General features: G+C 46.2%; 1 protein-coding gene across 2 annotated transcripts in view; it reads right to left on the reverse strand.

The window, feature by feature from the left end:
• The window catches only part of GALNT14 (polypeptide N-acetylgalactosaminyltransferase 14), a 208,609-nt gene extending 187,474 nt beyond the window's left edge, over window positions 1-21,135 (reverse strand). For both annotated transcript variants that reach the window (XM_028099468.2, XM_028099469.2), the window contains exon 1: window positions 21,007-21,135. In XM_028099468.2, coding sequence (XP_027955269.1) covers window positions 21,007-21,135 — 129 coding nt within the window. The remainder of the gene's footprint in view (window positions 1-21,006) is intronic.
• Between the last annotated feature and the right edge of the window lie 298 nt (window positions 21,136-21,433).

Raw genomic sequence — 21,433 nt, forward strand, 5'->3', positions numbered from 1 at the left:
TTCCCTTTCTTTTCCCCTGGTTTCAGGTCTTTTCTGATTTGTTTAGAGTATATTTTCTGGGGACGTTGTTACCCTGTTAGCATTTTGCTCTCTCATTCATCTATTATCCTCTGGACAAAATGACAGGACGGAAAAAATCACCTCAACAAAAAGAACAAGAGGTAGTACCGTCTGCCAGGGACCTACTCAATACGGACATTAGCACGATGTCAGACCTAGAGTTCAGAATCATGATTTTAAAGATACTAGCTGGGCTTGAAAAAAGCATGGAAGTTATTACAGAAACCCTTTCTGGAGAAATAAAAGAACTAAAATCTAACTAAGTTGAAATCAAAAAGGCTATTAATGAGGTGCAATCAAAAATGGGGGCACTAACTGCTAGGATAAATGAGTCAGAAGAGAGAATCAGCGATATAGAAGACAAATGATGGAAAATAAAGAAGCTGAGAAAAAGAGAGATAAACAACTACAGGATCACGAGGGCAGAATTCGAGAGAGAAGCGATACCATAACATGAAACAACATTAGAATAATTGGGATCCCAGAAGAAGAAGAGAGAGGGGCAGAAGGTATATTGGAGGAAATTATAGCAGAGAACTTCCCTAATGTGGGGAAGGAAACAGGCGTCAAAATCCAGGAGGCACAGAGAACCCCTCTCAAAATCAATAAAAATTGGTCAACACCCCGACATCTAATAGTAAAACTTACGAGTCTCAGACACAAAGAGAAAATCCTGAAAGCAGCTCGGGAGAAGAGATCTATAACTTATAATGGTAGAAACACTAGATTGGCAACAGACCTATCCACAGAGACCTGGCAGGCCAGAAAGGAGTGGCATGATATGTTCAGAGCACTAAAGGAGAAAAATATGCAGCCAAGAATACTATATCCAGCTAGGCTATCATTTAAAACAGGAGAGATAAAAAGCTTCCAGGACAAAGAAAAACTAAAGGAATTTGCAAACACGAAACCAGCCCTCCAAGAAATATTGAAAGGGGTCCTCTAAGCGAAGAGAGAGCCTAAAAGCAGCATAGATCAGAAAGGAACACAGACAATACACAGTCACAGTCACCTTACAGGCAATACAATGGCACTAAATTCATATCTTTCAATAGTTACCCTGAATGTAAATGGGCTAAATGCCCCAATCAAAAGACACAGGCTATCAGATGGGATTAAAAAAGAAGACCCATCGATATGCTGTCTGCAAGAGACTCTTTTTAGACCCAAAGACACCCCCACATTGAAAGTGAGGGGGTGGAAAACCATTTACCATGCTAATGGACACCAAAAGAAAGCTGGGGTGGCAATCCTTATATCAGACAAACTAGATTTTAAACCAGAGACTGTAATAAGAGATGAGGAAGGACACTATATCCTACTTAAAGGGTCTATCCAACAAGAAGATCTAACAATTGTAAATATCTATGCCCCTAACATGGGAGCAGCCAATTATATAAGGCAATTAATAACAAAAGCAAAGAAACACATTGACAACAATACAATAACAGTGGGGGACTTTAACAGCCCCCTCACTGAAATGGACAGATCATCTAAGCAAAAGATCAACAAGGAAATAAAGACTTTAAATGACACACTGGACCAAATGGACTTCACAGACATATTCAGAACATTCCATCCCAAAGCAACGGAATACACATTCTTCTCTAGTGCCCATGGAACATTCTCCAGAATAGATCACATCCTAGGTCACAAATCAGGTCTCAACTGGTACCAAAAGATTGGGATTATTCCCTGCATATTTTCAGACCACAGTGCTTTGAAACTAGAACTCAATCACAAGAGGAAAATTGGAAAGAACTCAAATACATGGAGGCTAAAGAGCATCCTACTAAAGAATGAATGGGTCAACCAGGAAATTAAAGAAGAATTAAAAAAATTCATGGAAACAAATGAAAATGAAAACAGAACTGTTCAAAATCTTCGGGATGCAGCAAAGGCAGTCCTAAGAGGAAAGTATAGAGCAATACAAGCCTTTCTCAAGAAACAAGAAAGGTCTCAAATACACAAGCTAACCCTACACCTAAAGGAGCTGGAGAAAGAACAGCAAATAAAGCCTAAACCCAGCAGGAGAAGAGAAATAATGAAGATCAGAGCAGAAATCAATGAAATAGAAACCAAAAGAACAGTAGAACAGATCAACGAAACTAGGAGCTGGTTCTTTGAAAGAATTAACAAGATTGATAAACCCCTGGCCAGACTGATCAAAAAGAAAAGAGAAAGGACCCAAATCAACAAAATCATGAATGAAAGAGGAGAGATCACAACCAACACCAAAGAAATACAAACAATTATAAGAACATATTATGAGCAACTCTATGCCAGCAAATTAGATAACCTGGAAGAAATGGATGCATTCCTAGAGATGTATCAACTACCAAAACTGAACCATGAAGAAATAGAAAACCTGAACAGACCTATAACCACTAAGGAAATTGAAACAGTCATCAAAAATCTCCCAACAAACAGAAGTCCAGGGCCAGATGGCTTCCCAGGGGAATTCTACCAAACATTTAAAGGAGAATTAATACCTATTCTTCTGAAACTGTTCCAAAAAAACAGAAATTGAAGGAAAACTTCCAAACTCCTTTTATGAGGCCACCATTACCTTGATCCCCAAACCAGACAAAGACCCCATCTAAAAGGAGAATTACAGACCAATATCCTTGATGAACATGGATGCAAAAATTCTCACCAAAATACTAGTCAATAGGATCCAACAGTACATTAAAAGGATTATTCACCATGACCAAGTGGGATTTATCCCTGGGCTGCAAGGTTGGTTCAACACCCGCAAATCAATAAATGTGATACAATACACTAACAAAAAAAAGAACAAGAACCATATGATCCTCTCAATAGATGCAGAAAAAACATTTTACAAAGTACAGCATACTTTCTTGATCAAAACTCTTCAGAGTATAGGGATAGAGGGTACATACCTCAATATCATAAAAGCCATCTATGAAAAACTTACAGTGAATATCATTCTTAATGGAAAAACTGAGAGCTTTCCCCATAAGGTCAGGAACGCAGCAGGGATGTCCACTCTCACCACTGCTATTCAAGTATTAGAAGTCCTAGCCACAGCAATCAGACAACAAAAAGAAATAAAAGGCATCCAAATCGGCAAAGAAAAAGTCAAACTCTCACTGTTTGCAGATGATATGATACTTTATGTGGAAAACCCAAAAGACTCCACCCCAAAACCGCTAGAACTCATACAGGAATTCAGTCAAGTGGCAGGATATAAAATCAATGCACAGAAATCAGTGACATTCCTATACACCAACAACAAGACAGAAGAGAGAGAAATTAAGGAGTTGATCCCATTTACAATTGCACCCAAAACCATAAGATACCTAGGAATAAATCTAATCAAAGAGGCAAAGGATCTGTACTCAGAAAACTATAAAATACTCATGAAAGAAACTGAGGAAGACACAAAGAAATGGAAAAAACGTTCCATGCTTATGGATTGGAAGAACAAATATTGTGAAGATATTAATGCTATCTAGAGCAATCTACACACTCAATGCAATCCCCATCAAAATACCATCCACTTTTTTCAAAGAAATGGAATAGTCCTAAAATTTGTATAGAACCAGAAAAGACCCTGAATAGCCAGAGGAATGTTGAAAAAGAAAAGCAAAGCTGGCGGCATCACAATTCTGGACTTCCAGCTCTATTACAAAGCTGTCATCATCAAGACAGTGTGGTACTGACACAAAAACAGACACAAAAATCAATGGAACAGAATAGAGAGCCCAGAAATGCACCCTCAACTCTATGGTCAACTCATCTTTGACAAAGCAGCAAAGAATGTCCAATGGAAAAAAGACAGTCTCTTCAACAAATGGTGTTGGGAAAATTGGACAGCCACATGCAGAAGAAACTGGACCATTTCCTTACACCACACACAAAAATAGACTCCAAATGGCTGAAAGACCTAAACGTGAGATAGGAGTCGATCAAAATCCTAAAGGAGAACACAGGCAGCAACCTCTTTGACCTCAGCTGCAGCAACTTCTTCCTAGAAACATTGCCAAAGGCAAGGGAGGCAAGGGCAAAAATGAACTATTGGAATTTCATCAAGATAAAAAGCTTTTGCACAGCAAAAGAAACAGTCAACAAAACCAAAAGACGACAGAATGGGAGAAGATATTTGCAAATGACATATCAGATAAAGAGCTAGTATCCAAAATCTATAAAGAACTTATCAAACTCAACATCCAAAGAACAAATAATCCAATCAAGAAATGGGCAGAAGACAGGAACAGACATTTTTCCAAAGAAGACATCCAAATGGCCAACAGACACATGAAAAAGTCCTCAACATCGCTCGGCATCAGGGAAATCCAAATCAAAACCTCAATGAGATACCACCTCACGCCAGTCAGAATGGCTAAAATTAACAAGTGAGGAAACGACAGATGTTGGCGGGGATGCGGAGAAAGGGGAGCCCTCCTACACTGTTGGTAGGAATGCAAGCTGGTGCAACCACTCTGGAAAACAGTATGAATGTTCCTCAAAAAGTTGAAAATAGAGCTACCATACAATCCAGCAATTGCACTACTGGGTATTTACCCCAAAGATACAAATGTAGGCATCTGAAGGGGTATGTGCACCCCGATGTTTATAGCAGCAATGTCCACAATAGCCAAACTGTGGAAAGAGCCAAGATGTTCATTGACAGATGAATGGATAAAGAAGAGGTGGTATATATATACAATGGAATATTATGCAGCCATCAAAAGGAATAAGATCTTGCCATTTACAACAACGTGGATGGAACTAGAGGGTGTTATGCTGAGTGAAATAAGTCAATCAGAGAAAGACATGTATCATATGACCTCATTGATATGAGGAATTCTTAATCTCAGGAAACAAACTGAGTGTTGCTGGAGTGGTGGGGGGTGGGAGGGATGGGGTGGCTGGGTGATAGACATTGGGGAGGGTATGTGCTATGGTGAGCGCTGTGAATTGTGCAAGACTGTTGAATCACATATCTGTACCTCTGAAACAAATAATGCACTATATGTTAAGAAAAAAAAAGAAGAAGAAGATACCAGGAGGGGAAGAATGAAGAGGGGTAAATCGGAGGGGGAGACGAACCATGAGAGATGATGGACTCTGAAAAACAAACTGAGGGCTCTAGAGGGGAGGGGGTGGGGGGATGGGTTAGCCTGGTGATGGGTATTAAAGAGGGCACGTTCTGCGTGGAGCACTCGGTGTTATACACAAACAATGAGTCATGGAACACTACATCAAAAACTAATGATATAATGTATGGTAATTAACATAACAATAAAAAACAAAAAAATAAAAAAATAAAAAATAAAATGATTCTTTTAAAAAAAAGGCTGGCTGACTTGAGGATTTCTAGGCTATGTGATTAAATGATGAGTAAAATGCAAAGACATATACAACACGTTCAATTTCTCCTCTCCTTTGTAATAATGACCGTAACAGATCTGTAAATGCTTATCTACATTTCTGTACTGATGTCAGGTGCACAGAGAACGATATTGAAGTTTACATATCCAGGTTGCTACATTGCTTCTGTAAAAGGGGGGAGGAGGGAGTGGAAGGAGATAGGGAGCAGATAAGCCAAAATCAATCAATCAAATAATTAATTAATAAGGAGCAATAAGAAATACAGCCTAGACAATATCCCATTTAGGTAAATCACCCATTTTGATGTTCTAAGTTTTTTTTTTTCAATATACGTCTTGTGTTAAAATAAGGTCCTACTAGGGACACAATTTTGAATCCTACTTTTTTCTTGTTTAACTTAGTACATGATGAGCCTATTTCCATGTCCACTGCATTAGGTCCTTTCCTAATCTAGCTTCCCACGAAGGTAATATGGAGAGAAGCACAGTGGATCGGCCACATATCACAATTAATGCAAAAAGGCCATCAGTCTTGGGCTACCTGGTATATATAAGCAGGGAAGCTTCTAGAACCTGATTGTGATCCATCCTCCCAGTAACACCAGCCAGGATGTAGTCACTTCTCCATTCTTCCAACTAATGTGCATGGACTAAGTTCTTCAGGACTCAGGACCCCAGGCATAGCCTTCAGAGGACATGACTGTTCTAGGTAACTTTTGGCCACAGCCCTGCCAAGGCCTCATTCAAGGGAATGTAGACAGGTGAGATGGATTTTCCAGGGAGCATTTCTTTAAGAGCAGCCACATGAATTAAAGATGAAAACAGTTGGTCAGGAAAAACCAGAATCAACTCTGGTGAGAAAGGCAGAACATACACAGTGACTCTCATTTAGGCCAAAAGTGTAAAAGAAAGGGAACGTTAAGTTCAAATTTCACAGAATTGCTACTTTCAGAGCAATGAGCATACTCTGAGCAGCTAAAACCCTTAAACCCAAAACATTTACTGAACCAAGTCCTCAGTGAGTAGGGTATAATATTCCCAACTGGGGATATCTGTTTACTTTCAGACATACATGCATCTTAGAACAAAAATAAGCAAATGACTTTATTTTCAAACTCTTCCACACCTGGCCTGCTCCCGGTTTCCACTGACCTCTGGTCACTCTTGTTGGAGTCCTAGCACCTCAGAAGACCTCCCTTGCCCCTGCCACCCACACAGTCTCCCTCTAAATTCCTGAAGGAGTTGCCTCTTTTTCTACAGGAAGACAGTCTACATTTGCTACTGTCCTCGATACATCGGTTGTCCCATCAACTGCATCCTAATATACTGCAGGTGTGGTAGGATAATTTACTGAGACATTCGTTATATTTCTTCTCCACTGCATTCTACCCACTCACTCCTACCCCAGCCCTAACCTAACCCCTCATTTCAGCACATAACCAGGACTTGATGCTCCCTTGCTTCTGGGGAGGTGGTATGCAAAAGCCAGTGTCCTTGAAAGAAGAAGTAGCCCAGAGGATAATGGAAAAAGGGAATTCCTCCAACTTGGAAAGAAAATGGAGGCAGCCAGTCCTAAGGGGGGAGGGGGGCTGCCCAGAGGGTAACAGGATCCAAAAGAAATGGCTTGCTGCTGCCCCTAGGGAGGCAAGACCCTGAGTGTGGGGGCCCCTGGCATCACAAGGAACCCACCAGCCCGGGAGCAGCACAATGATGAGGGCTTGCTTAATGATGTTCCTGCCGTGACCACAACGCTGGAAGATTCAAGGCTCCTCTTCTGTTCCAGGGCAGGGAGGAAACCTCCTGCATCTTTGTGCAGTTAGAAGTAGAAGAATTCCCAGTCCAACCAGGGGGATGGGAGTTTAGTCTTGAATAATCCAATCCAATGGAATTCACAATAAATAGGAAAATAATGGCACTGACTCAAGACCTCATTTTGTCCTACACAAGCTTTTTGGAAGAGTTAGCTGACATCTAACCCAGCATTTCACAAACTTGAATTGCACAGACACCACGTAGGGGTTCTGCTTAGATGCAGATATAAAATCAGTACGGGTGGCCTGAGATTTGGCATTTCTAACGAACTTCCAGGTGAACCGACATCCCTGCCCAGAAATCATACTTTGAGAAGCAAAGGTCTGGGGCAGGGATTAGCGAATTTTTCTCTCAAGGGCCCCGTAAAATACTGGCTTTGTAACCCACCCCATCTCCCTCACCATTCAGCTCCACCACTGCCGTTGAAGGCTGCCACAAAGAATACATAAAGGAACCAGCGTGAATGTTATCATAAAACTTTATTTATGGACACTGAAATTTGAATCTCATATCATTTTCATGTGTCACAAAATATTATTTTTCTTCTGAGTTTTTTTCCAACCATTAAAAAATATTTAAAAAAAAAAAAGCCATTCTCAGTTCCCAGGCCATACATAAAGAGCAGGAAGAAGGAACTGGATGTGGCCAATGGGCAGACCCCAGTCTTGGGTGCCCCAAAAAGTACAGAACCCCAACAGGCATCCCTGACAAATTTAATCAAAGCGGGTTGCTCAGTCACCCCATTTTCTATCCTGAAGTTGGTGTTCCTTTCCTGTCCTCCTGACATTAGTGCTATGCTTTCCAAACAGCAAACACTTTGGGGATGAGTAGATCCAAGCAAATGTAGTTCTTCAAAAATCACTGAAAGGACTTTAAAAGACTGCCCCCTAAATGCTTCTTCTTCTAATAAGGGGCCTTGAGGAATAACAGGCTCATCCTGAAACAGCTTTTCAGGATGAGATTGACCTTCAACTAGAGTTTTCTGAGCTAACAGAAGAGTGACATGATCAGGGGAAGAAAGTCAACCTTGCAAAAACAACTAGTAAATTCCAAAGCAATCTTCTCAAACCTTTATCCCATGAACCGAATAAAGACTCTCTCCGCTTGGCCTCACGTTCCACTTTGACTCAAAAGAGAGAAAAGATTCCTGTTCAGCTCGCAGTCCCTTTCAGTGTGAAAAAGCTACCCTAGAGACACAGTTGTAGCCTTCCAGTAATACACAACATAATGTAAAATCCAGGAGGGAGACAGTTCTAGAAGAGTGGCCAGGGGCCAGCAGACAGCCACAGCTCCATACTCCACCACTGCCCCAAATCTGCCCTGAGCAAGGAGGGCAGAACCTGGCTGGGACAGGGTCTTGCAGGATGAACGGATGCGTGTGACCCAGGCACAGGGTAATTTGCCCACTCTGTCACTCCACACTGGCAAGGCACTCAGAAGGAGAAACTCCTTCAAGGAGCTCACTGCCCCCTTGTGCACCATCCTGATGGCACTCCAACATGGGCTCCAGAATCACCCAGACCTGTCTTTGCTCTGCCACTTACTAGCTCTAATGATTTGGGCAAGTTATTGGAACTTGAACCTCAAGTTCCTCATCAGTAAAATAAGGCTAATCAATGTCATCCAGAGATACTATTTATAAGAGAACATGTGAACAACCTGTATGGTTCAGGCACCGTGGAATCGGAAGGGCAAAAGCATGACTGTGCTGACGAGCACCAGCTAAATCTCAGCCTGCTGACCTCATAGGGTGGTTATAAAGAATGAAGGACTTAACTCAGATAAAGCACCTAGCATCTCTCCCAACAGGCAGTCACGTACCCCTTTCCCCTCAGAAAACTTTCCTTTCTGCAAAGACTCCTGGCATAATAGTGGTCACAAACCAGTTCCATCTCTAGCATTTTGTGTAGGACACCTGACAGTCACTTGAACCACTTACCAAGGTCATGGCCAGAGCTGCCCCTTGGCTCTTGCCAGAGTGGGCATCTCTCTCCAGGCAACCCAGGAAGCTCCCGAGGGCTCTTTCAGATGGTCCTACCCACGGAACTCATAGCCACCCTGGGTGGGAAGACAGCCAGAATCTCACACTGCTGGGCACCCACCATCAACCTACTTGTAGAAATATGGCCGACTCAGTGGGGAGGGGAGGGGGGTGCTGGTGCCTGAAACACCCACTTATCCCTCACAATGATGCTGTGCCTGTGGGAAAGATCTGGATGCTGCTCTAGAATTGCCCCACTTTTTCCCTGGAAGAATCTAACACACTTCAGGGCCTGACGTGTGGCACTCAATACATACCAGCTCTCACGACCCCCCTTTGAGACTGGAAGAAAACAAGAAGATGACCAGATTATAGCTCAATAAACAAATATGCTTAGTATGACTAGGGAAAACTGGAAGTCTTGGCCCCAAAAGAGAAGAAAGGAAATCGCACATCATAAAAAGGAATATGCACTTACAGTAGAAAATATCATAAATGTGGCTTATTTATGGTATTAATAGCAGGTATTTGTTTTTGGTGCTAATAATCTAATTAGCAGTCAATCCAATGCATCCTTTATCATCAGCTGATCCGTAATTACTGCTCCATGCTGAGTACTTTCCCGGCACACGATAGCTTTCAACTCCTCAGCACAACCAACCAAATAATTGGTGCTATTATGCTGGATAAGGGACTCCTCTCCGAGGGACGATGTTGGGAGTGGTTAGCCAACCACTACGGCCTCTGCATTTTCCCATCTGTTGATCGATTCTCACTGTCCCCTCTCTGATCAGTCCTGAAGCACGCCTTAATGCTCGCAAGAAAGTGATACCTTGCAGACTTCCTTTTTTCAAGTCCATCCTTGGGACCAGAAACATTCCCAGTCATCCGCAGGAGCGAAGTGTTCATAAGGATGTCAAATGGTGCCGAAAGCACAATATATTTCTCTTTGAAAAGGTTGTAAAGTTTTCTCCTTGAGTATTGTTATAAAATGACTTGTCCTGGAAAAGCTGGCTTCTGACATAAAAATACTGCATCTAATAGCTTCTGGTCGAAACAAGATGTGTCTAAGTCCTGGAAGCAGTATGGGATTCACTTTGGGACAGCAACACCAGCCAACATCCTACTCACGATTCCCACCGTCCTGAAGGCCTTCCGACCATACCCATTCTCCTAGAAGCTTCCACATCTTCCTGTGATCCAGTGATGAAGGGGTTAACACTCAGCACATACTTTGCTTTTTTTTTTAAAAGGAATATAAAACTACTTATTGACCACTGTTTACCAGTATTTACAAGAGTGTACACAATATACAGCTAAATAACATTCTGACTACTGTTTTTCCTGGTTCCTGCTGAACCAGTAACTCAAATACTGAGAAGATTGAGCCTACATGTCAGGAATGAGTTGGGCTAAAGGAAAACTGTGGTTGGCTGGAGCCCCCACCACACCAGTTGTTAAACGTCTCCCTGATTATAAAGGGAAATAAGATTTGGGAAACTGGAAAGACATATCAAGACCTTTCTCCAGAGACAGTCTTATCCAGGAAACAGGAACCAATAGCTATCAAAAGAACAAAAATGACTATGCTCTGACCCCAAATGAGGTGCTAAAATCTGAGTCAGAAGCCACACACGCAGTTCAGATTTTTTTTAACTTTTTATTGAAGTGAAATACACACACAGAAAAGAGGTGCATTCAATGAATTTTCACAAAGTAAACACACCTGAGTACCCAGCAACCAGATCAAGAAACTGAACAGAACCAGTTCTCCCCAATTATCTCCTGCCTTCTTATTTTTTTTAGGATTTTATTTATTTGAGAGAGAGAGAGAGAGAGCACGTGCATGAGCAGGGGGAGCAGCAGAAGGAGAAGCAGACTCTCCACTGAGCAGGGAGCCTGACCCGGGGCTTGATCCCAGGACCCTGAGATCATGACCTGAACTGAAGGCAGACGCTTCACCAACTGAGCCACCCAGGCACGCCTGCTCTGCCTCCTTCTTGTCACGGACTCCAACCAAGGGTCCCCATGAAACTGACTTCTAACACCATAGATTAGCTTTGCTGGTTTCCGTACTGACTATAAATAGAATCCCATTGTCAAATCTGGCGGCCCGCCACCTGTTTTAACATATCCTGCAAACTAAGAAAGCAGTTCACATGTATAAATATTTGAAAATACGTAATCCTAAAAGGAGAATACTTCATGAGATGTGACAGATCTATGGAATTCAAATTTCAGTGTCCATAAATAAAGTTTTATTGGGACACAGCCACACTCATTTGTTTATATACTGTCTGTCACTCTACAATAGCACTGTTGAGTAGATAGAGCAGAAAGTGTATAACCTAAAAAACCAAAAATACTTACTATCTGGCTCTTTCCAGAAAAAGTTTGCCAACTCCTATCCAGGTACATGACGTTCAATGAAATACAAATTCACTTTTCTTGGGCTTACAGCTAGCAGTGAAACTGCAGGGGCAGAGGTATATACATATGCTCAGCTTTCGCAGACACTACCAAGAAGCTTTCCAAAAATATACCCTCAGTTCTAAGGGAAAAGCTAAAACCTGGAGCAGAAACCATAACGTCAGTTTTAAGAGAGGCAGGGAGAATTTAATTACAGGGAGTTATCTCATCCAGAATTGAGCAAATATGATTAGAAAATCATGAGGGCCTCCGAGTGGAGAGGGAAAATATTAGTTACTAGGTTTATACTTTTTTTGTTCTTACTCCATGCACTGGCTTTAAAAATACAGTTCCCTTTAATGTTGCCACACTCCGTGGAAATTGACAGGAGAAAAAAAGTCATGTTTCTGCTTGGGATCTTGGAGTAGACACTCACTTTGTCATTCAGGCCAACATAAGAAAAGCATCACCAGGAGCCCTCCAGTAGGTCATCGGAAGTGCAAACAGAATATCCAGGAAGACATTAGCAGCTCCTGATTTTATGCTTTCATACTGAACCATGCACACGGGGCAGCAAGTATAACTCACGCCCATCCTCCCAAGTAGCCACAAAGCAGCTGAGCCCTGTGCTGGGTCTAGCCAGGGGCCCAACTCCAGGGCTGAAGTGAGCCGTCAGTCATCAACGGTTCTCAAGGTTAAACAGCACGACACAGGCAGGGAGCCCTCTGTCTGGCTCAGGTGATGCGTCCTATCTCCTAAAGGCACTTCCCTGGAGTCATCCCCCCCCCACCCCCGCCCCCCGCCGTGCATTTCAAACAGGACCTATTAGGTTCTTTCAAATGACATTTTTCCTCTTAGAGGGGAATTGCTTCTGATTGTTTAAGGACCACATTCATCATGAAAGGGATTCAAATCAACGGTGTCTATCTTAATTGCACAATCCTGTTGACTTGTGAGAGGAGCAGCCTCCTGAATGACAGCAGAGCCTCATTTCCTGCTGTCAGCCCCCCTGCCAACCCAGAAGGGACCTGGCTGGTAAGCGTGGGCTCACCCTCACCAGGACGGAGCCACCCTGGTCCAGCATCTTCCCACAGCAGAAGGACCGTGGAACGGTCCTGTAGGGCCCGTAGGCAAGTTACACTTGGCCCATCCTGGAAGAACACCCAAAGTTCTCTTGGCCCTCCAGTGGCCCTTCTGAGATGGGCTCTCTGGTGACCCTAAAATCCACTTCTCAGTTCCTTTCTGCATGCAGAAAAGCAACGCTGGTGTTTTAGAGGTCCGGAGTCGTTTCCCAGCACGAGCATTAACTTTTCATCCATAAGAAATATACATACAATATACACATACATAAAATAGAGTTCATTTCCCCCTGGAAAAGGAAGCTAACCAGAAGCTGAGCATGGCTACGAAGGAAAGAGCATGAGCTTTAAAGTCAAAAGAGTGAGTTCAAGGCCACTTACTGGTTGGGGGTGCTTGCCAGAATGTCCTCCCCCTTACAACCTCGGCTTCATCACACTTCAGAAAGTGAGAGTAATAATAACGTCTACCTCACGTGGGGACAGGAAAGAGCAAATGAGGCATCTGGGAATACAAACGCCGTGTAAACCATAAAACATCACAGGACGTGGTGGAGGAAAGGAGCTACCACTTAAAGTCCTGTTCCTGATTCACCGTTAATTAAGCAAGTCTTTGAGCCAGTTCCTCTGCCCATGAAGACCCCAGGCCCACCATGAGGATGTCAGTCTTTTCAGCACCCAGCTGGCAGCCATCAATTGGCCATCTATTAACAGCCAATTATCTGGGCAGCTTAATTAATCTGTGCACCACGTGCTCTGATCTCCCCGAGATCCTAGAAAACAATGAGCCTGATATATAGGCGCCAGCTAATTTTTCGATGGCCACCAAGGAATTTGGTGTGCACAGTGCCTGTGTGTGGCAGCTGGGAAGGATGGGCCCATAAATATTGATTAGACCAGTCTCTCTGTGGCTTGGGGCTCGGGGGGGGGGGGGGCGCGAAGGTTAGGGAAGTAATGAATGACTACAGTGTTCTCCGAGGAACAAGAGAAGCTACATAAATCTCCAGTCCCGACCACGGGGAAGAAAACCCAATTTCTAAACCTCAGTGAGACATGGAAAAGAGACAGTGAGCTTCTTTTGGGGAGGGCTTGTCAGGATGGGGTGGTCATACCCGTTCCGTACATGCTTCCCTCTCTCTCCTGGCCCGGAATGAGATGCAAATTAGGTTTAAACAGCCAGGATCATTAGGAAGGAGGCAGCTGGGTGGCTGTTCTCTTCATCTGGGAATTCAAATCCAATGGCAGGAACATGTGAGTGTGCCACTCTCCCCTGCATTTCCTTGAAAGATCACCGTAGTGCTTACAGTTAAGAAGACAAGTGACATGAGGAGAATTTAATTATTTTTTAAGTGCCTAATCTTGTCTCTGGGAATGGTATGCAGAAGAGACGTGATACTTGGAAGCTGCAGCATCCAGGAGGCCGTGGGTCGGCCAGCTCCTCAGTTCCTGCAGGAAGGGCTCAGGGCATCTGAGCAGAATGGTCCAGGGCGGCCCAGGGCAAGGGCAGCCACTCCCCTCCTTCATGAAGAATATCCAGAACAGCAGGGACGCAGGCTGCTCCTGACCTTGGCTGGAGCCTGCAAGGGATGTCCCGGGCTCCCGTCCCTCCAGACTTGTTCCTGGGGCTCCTGGCCGAGTACCCGGGCCTCTGTGCTCTGGACCCCACCAGCTCTCCAGGAGACACAAATAAGAAGAGGGAGAACGTGGTGGAGGGAAGAGAAGCAGGACTGCCGACCCCCGGCTCACACCACAGAGACCTCTTCCCCTCCACCCCGCCCCCCTGCCCCTCCACTTCCTCGCGTTCATTAGGTCCCCTGATGGCAGCAGCTGCTGCCAAATGCAAAGGTTGCTGCCCTAGAAGGTCACATCAGGCCATTTATTCTCAAATACCAAAATACCAGAGCCAGCAGATTTCCAGAGCTTCTGCAGAATTCCCCAGGGCAGCCGAGTACGCGTGTGTGTTCTTGCATATCCCAAAGGGGTTCTTTCTTAACCAGCTCAACATCAGAGGACTCGGAGACTGATTTATTTTTTTGGTTAATCTAGTGTTTCTGGTAAAATAATTAAAAGATAAGTAATAGACACGGAGTATCTGTGGCATAATTATTTATAGCCATGAGGTCTCACTTCGGAGTTATTTGCAAGTCACCCGGATCCAAGGAGACTGCTGGTGGAGCAAGTGGGGGACAGGCCCCGGGCCACAGCACGCCACCCTCATTTCACAGCTGGGGAGACTGTGCCCAGGAGAAAGGACCTGAGTCACCCCTGGCACCTGCCAACAGGCTGCCACACGTACAAGAAAAGCCAGAAGGTGAAGTGGCACGTGATTACAGGACAGGCGCTCCCAAGAGAGGGTGGGGGCTCTGTCTTCTGACTCCAGCAAGCAGGGCGTGCAAGGCTCCGAGGCTGCTGAGGAGCGGGGGGGGTGACTACCCGCTCGGGGCGCTGCAGCCGTGGGAAGGGTCAGCAGCTAGCCGCGCGGGCAGCAGGCTCAGCCACGCTCACTTCCCCAGCAGATGGTGGGTCTAGGATGTTGGTCTCTGGGGTGGAATGTGCAAAAGCCATGGCAGGGTTCACAGACTGCCCCGAAGAGAGGAGCAGGGAGGATGGGGCCCTGCTCTCTAATTTAGATGCTTTTCCAGAAATGCAACAGGGACTTTGAGATGCTCTGGAAGAGTGTCAAAACTGTACACGTTAGACCCTAAACAAGGGCACGGCAACACATTTCTTCAAATGTGCCTGGTAATGGCTAAGACTGTTTTGGAAATTTGGGATGGAAAGCTGTGGGAGAGGATGCAAGCAAAGGAGGTAGACGAGATGGCTGAGAACCAGGCTGTGTGGAAACCCTGGGCTTCAGGCGTCAGCCCCGGCAGCCTCATTCTGTCCCTGTTTAGTTTACAGATGGCCTCTGATGGGTGGAAATTAACACTTTTAAATGATACAGACACACAAAAGCAACCTGGAAAAAGGGTAGTCTCTAGACAGGCTGGGGAGGCTGGTGACGGGGACATTAATTTCTCTTTCCTTCTTGGTTTTGCCCCTTTGCCTTCTCTGATTTGAGCAGGCATCATTCTACACCTCCAGGAACATTTGAGACAGGGATTCCTGGTCTTTGTTTCCAAAAGCACGAGACCACTCAGGGGAACAAGGGTTTAGGGAAATAGAGAGCTCCCCAGACTGAGTCAAAGAGAGTCCCTCAGAACAGATCCATCAGTCCCTAGGACAGGGCCTCCCACGGGGCCCTGGAGGGGAGGGCTCACTGGGAAAGCAAGCTGGGACGTGGGTACAACCCAGGGCAGGCCAAAAATAACCCCAAGTGGAAAGATTCCCACCAGCCTAATGGCCTGGAATTTGGGGGCTGGGGGAGATCTCAGGGTTTTTTGTTTTGTTTTGTTTTTAAAGCAGCTTATTGATACCTACAAAGCAAAGATATGCCATTTCTTGGACACCTGACATTCCAACCTGCTACTTTTCATATTTCCCATCCTCTTATAGCAACACCTGCTGGACCACAAGGCAACACTACCCTCCATCTGCTCTAGGAACCTCCGCAGAGGGGAAGACAGCCCAGCACAGGGCACAGGCACCAGCACACAGGAGTGAATGAAAGGATGAACATTCATCTGACAGTGGGCTACTTCTGGTCATGCCAGAGTCAAAATTCCCTGGACAGAGTCCAATATACATGCACTGAGTATCAGCAGATTAATAGGGTCTCTCTCTCTAAAATTCATAATTTTTTTAATGGGAGAAATGATCTACTAAATGGGGAATAAAATAGCAGTGTCATATACTCAAAGCATTTGTGGTATGCAAATATTACAGAAAGACAAGCTCTTTTCTAATAGTGTTTGCTATATTTCTAGTAGAGCACAAATATATCTCCATGGGCCCGAGGCACTTTATTCAAAGACTTTACATTTCCAGTACCTTCCTCAAAAAGTACCTCAGGCCTCAAATTCTTTTGCTTTTACTAAGCCCTAAGCCCCTGGACTAAATTTAGTTTCTTGGAAGTCAGAGACAAATTTGCTGTTTTTTTTTTTTCTTTTAATTCTGTCAGTTACTGTATAATTCTCCAAATGGCAAACAAATGATAGGGGAGAGAAGAAATAAAAACAGTTTTTCAGTATTTTTAATGGTACAGTATTTATCACTGAAATACAGTTTGAATTAAGACATCCAACTTGTTATATGATTTTCAATTAGGAATTAGAGTTCTGCAGAATTTGGGGGTGGGGGGCCCGGCAAAAGATTCAAATCAACATTAAAAAGTCAAACTTAAAGAAATCTTTACCTGAGCTATTAATAGAACCAGCCCTTCTTGGAACTAAAAAAAAGAAAGAAAGAAAGAAAGAAATCCAATTAATTTCCTTAAACTAGGAGTGCAGCATGCCTTCTCCACATCAGCTGGCTTGTGACAAGGCATAGGTTTTCTTTTATTATCAGGCCCACTTTGGAGACCCCATCACTAGGTGAATGAGGATGCTTCCCAACTCTGGGAGGGGAGACAAGGAAGGGCCTGGGAACTAGAGCTTGTCCCAGACCCCAGGGAAGGCAACTTGCTACACGGAATCTACACAGAGGGGTCCCCGGCCCAGAAGCCCCGGCCACAGTCTCCGGTCCCTCCACCAATCCCCTGACATCTCCAAATAGTTTTAAGGGAAGGGAGTCCACAGCCTGTGCTTTGGAAAATAAGCTGACACCCTCTCCCACGGCAGGAAGGTGCCCAGGTAGGATGAAAACTTCCCGAAAGGCTTCCACATGCCCAAGGCAAGAGCTCTCCCCAGGACTATGAATGAACATTTCCTAGGAAAAGCTAGGGTACTACACTCACTCAAAACTGAGTTTTTTCCCTACAATAGACAAATGTCCCAGCCGAATCCCTACTATTGAGGAAACGATCTCGATCCTGGCCATGATTCCTAAACCAGTGGTGCTCCAACCATTGGATGCAACCTCCCATGGGACCCTCCCCACCAGAGTGCACTCTGTCCCGTCAAGGGAGCCTCCTCTGCCCCAGCTGGCCTCCTCCAAGGGCAGAGCAGGATTTCCCTTCCAAGGTGGTTCCCCCACAAATTACACCAGTCCCCTCTGCCCTCCCTGGAGCTCTCCAAAGGCAAGCGCCTAGGGTTGAGCCGTGGAAATGTTGGAAAGTAGGTTGGGAAACACAGGCTATAAATATCCCTAACCTCCCCCCATCACCCACAAGTGGAGACCCGGGCAGTGCACACAGCATAGCGCCATAGGAGTCTGTGCGGGGGCAGTTCCCAAAGTGATCCCCATTCCATTCTTAACCCTGACGCTGCCACTTAATAATAACCTCATTATCTTGGTCCAGTTGTATAACTTCATCAACCAGTCTTGTCTGCATAAAAGTATTACCTGCCCCATGCGGTTGTTGTGGAGATTAAATGAGCTAATATGCATGAAATAGAGTTTGTGAATTTGTAAAGCACTACACAAATACTAGCTACTGTTATTTTACATGAGTGCACATGCTCACACAAGCTCGGTCCTTGAGGAACTCAAGAAGAATGAAATCATTCGGCCATATTTACATGGGGCTAAGCAAACTACAAAAAAATCAACACACTCAGTATTCTTCATCTAGCTCCAAACGTTATCCATCAATAGGCTGCTTCCGACTCACATGGAACACTTGTAAAGACAGTGATTCTAGGACCTTCTCCCAAACCCCCAGAATCATAATCACTGCAATAAACCCCAAAGCTTGTACGTGAAACGAGCTCACCGGGGGATTCTGACACGCAGTCAGGTTTGGGAACCAACTGCACTCCTCCTGGACAGGACGTGCACATTTCCTAAATAGATCAGTCACCGCAATAAAATTGTTCTGGCGCTAAGGACTCTTTGTCTCTCCATCTCCTTCCTCAGATACAAACACCAGACACAAATACACTCACAAACACAACACATGTAGGTGGACACGCGAAGTCATACAAGCAGGTGAAAAAACACAAAGGAGTAATATACTAAGAAGGGTGCCTAATAATAAAAGGCATCAAGATTTTTAAAGTCTATAGAATTTGTGTTTCTAAAGAATACAGAAAATGGGAGTAAGAGGAAATACGTTATTGAGACAGAAAGCAAGGGGTCAAAACTAGAAGACGCCCTCTTCTATGCTTGGACAGCACTATGCCCAGAATTCCAATATTAGACCACTCCCCCCACCCCACCCACTACTCATTTGTTTGTAATTCTGCCTCAGCCAGGAATTTGTGAAAGCCTCCCCACCTCCCTGCAAAGGGGCAGGGACACGGTATCCTCCAAAGCCAGCACAGAGCCCAGCAGAGAGCTGCCTTCAATAATTGTGTGCCCAGCACACACCAGAATGAGAGGAGGCAGGTAAGGACGAAAGACAAAGTGCACAAAAGAGAGATAGAGATTTCTTGTCCCAGCTCCTTGGTGTAAACTAAGAATATGTAAGCTTAAGGTAATGAGGTCCAACGCAAAACAGAGAGAGTTCATGTCCCTGCAGGCATCATTAACTGCAGACCCACCCCAGGGGAAAAAGAGGAAAAGCTCTTCAGATCTACCGGCAGGTTTGAGGTGAGAAAATTGATCCAGTGCTCCAAAGGCTGCTTGAAATCACCAGTCTGATCTCAACACTCTCCTGCTTACTGCCCCTCCAAGGGTTCCTAGCACCCACAAGGTCCTACCCAATCTGACCCTTATACACCTGCCCTCAGCCTCATTCGTGCCTTCAGCCACACAGTTTATGCTCAAATTATGCCAAACTCACACAACCTGCTGTGTCATTCCTCTGAGCCTGTTTGGTACAGTTAACCTCTACCTGGAACGCCCTCCCAACCTCCTGGCAAACCTATTGTTCATCCTTCTCAACTCATTTCTGTTCTATCTTCCTCCTCCAGGAAGTCCCCAGGCTCCCATGACACCCAGTGCACTGAGCTCTGTTGGCCCTCAGTGAACAATACGGTCCTGGCCCCTTCCTGAGCGAATCCCCTATGTCCAGAGAGCAAGTTCTGCACCTCTGTACCCATAGTCCCTAGCACACAGCCTGGCACACAACGCACCACCAATAAACGCTTGTGGAACTCAACTGGGCGTTAGCAACATTCCAGTACATAAGTGCCAGAAGACTTAGCTAAAAGGGGATCTGAGAGACACTTTGATATAGTGGAAAGATTCTGAATATCCGAGGCTAAGTTCAAATCAAAGTGACCTAAGGCAAGGTACAAAAACTGAACCTGCTTAATCTTTGAAATTAGGATACCACCAACTTATACAATTACTTATGAAGAAGCACCCACTGTGTACCTGGCACAAGGTGGGTCCTCTGTACTGTACTTACTGGGGAGACTCCCCTCTTTCCCCCTCCCCCCCGTTTTTTTAGCCCCCTGCTTCAGACCATAACCTCCTCCAAGGGCTTTTTCCCAGTCCCTGAAGGACTGCTCTGGACCCCGTTCATAAATGGTGCCTGGCTGGCCAGGAACCTCCAGAGGCCTCCTTCTGTGTCCCGCGACCAGGTGTGTGGAAGAGGACACAGAGGAATGGGGGTTCTGAATGACAGGTAAGAGTGTGCCCGAAGGGAGAACCTTCTGGCTGCGCTTGGAAGAACCGACTGGGCAGGAGTTAAAAAAGCCACTTCGATTATTCTCATTTCCCCAACTCCCCACCAACACCAAGGCGTCTGCTTTTACAGGCTCCTCAGTGGCGTTCAGGGCACATTCAACTTCCCACGCAGCTGGAGAGCTCGGGGACAATCAGAAAACAGGGGTGACGACAGGCCGGCGGGCCCCAGCAGCAGGCGTGCGGGAGGCTGCACGGCGCTCGCCCGCGATGCACACGCGCGCGCGGCGCACCCCGGGCCTCCGGCCTCCCCTGGTCGGGCCTGGCAGCTGCGGGAAGGAAGGAGGTCAGCGCGGCGGCCAGACTTCTCGCGGGCGCCAGCACCCGCCGGCCCTGCCACCCGACCCCACCGCCCGCGACTCGCCCGCGGCGTCCACGGGCCGCCACCCCTGGGCGGCTCGTCTGCAGCGCCCCCTCCGCCCCGGGACCCCCGCGCGCTGCCCAAGTTCAGCGCCCCGCTCTGTCCGCGAGCGCGCGCCCGCCACCCACACCCACTCCCACACTCCGCGGGTCCCGACGTGCCCCGAGCTTCTCTAAATCCAGAAATATCACCCTGTGGCCGCATCCGGCGCCCCCGTTACCTCCTCGCGGCACCCAGACCCCCGCCCCGGCTTCCCGGGAGCCCGCAAGCCCGGCGCGCGGGCTGCGCGCACTCCTGCAAACCAGTGCCCCGCGCCCACCACGCCGCCCAAGCCCGTACCTTGGGGGTCGGCACTTCAGGTCCCGGCGGCACCTCCAACTTCTTCTTGGTTACCCAGAAGAACAGGAGCACGGTGATCCAGAGCACCCCGAAGATCGGCAGCGCCAGGCGGCGGGTCAGGCGCCGCATGGTCCCGTTTGCCTCGTCTTCTCCGCGACGCTACGCCCCTGGGGCACCCCCTGGCGGTGAGGGTCGGAGGGGCAGGAGTCCGGGAGAGCGGCGGCCCCGGGATCGGAGTGCAGAGGCCGCGGGAAGCTGCTAGGCGCCCCGCCCGCCTCGGAGAGAAGCGAGCAGAGGCGGGGGTCTCGGGGCGCAGAGCGGCAGGGAAGGACCGAAGGGCAGCCAAGCTGGACACCCGCTCCCGCCGGAGAAGCTCAGTGGCAGCCGAGATGCTCCCCGCGCCGCCGCCGCCGCCGCCGCCGCCTAG

This window comes from Eumetopias jubatus, unplaced genomic scaffold (assembly GCF_037043125.1).
Source record: "Eumetopias jubatus isolate StellerSeaLion01/CBP00866 unplaced genomic scaffold, mEumJub1_p1.0 scaffold_9, whole genome shotgun sequence".
Taxonomy (NCBI): domain Eukaryota; kingdom Metazoa; phylum Chordata; class Mammalia; order Carnivora; family Otariidae; genus Eumetopias; species Eumetopias jubatus.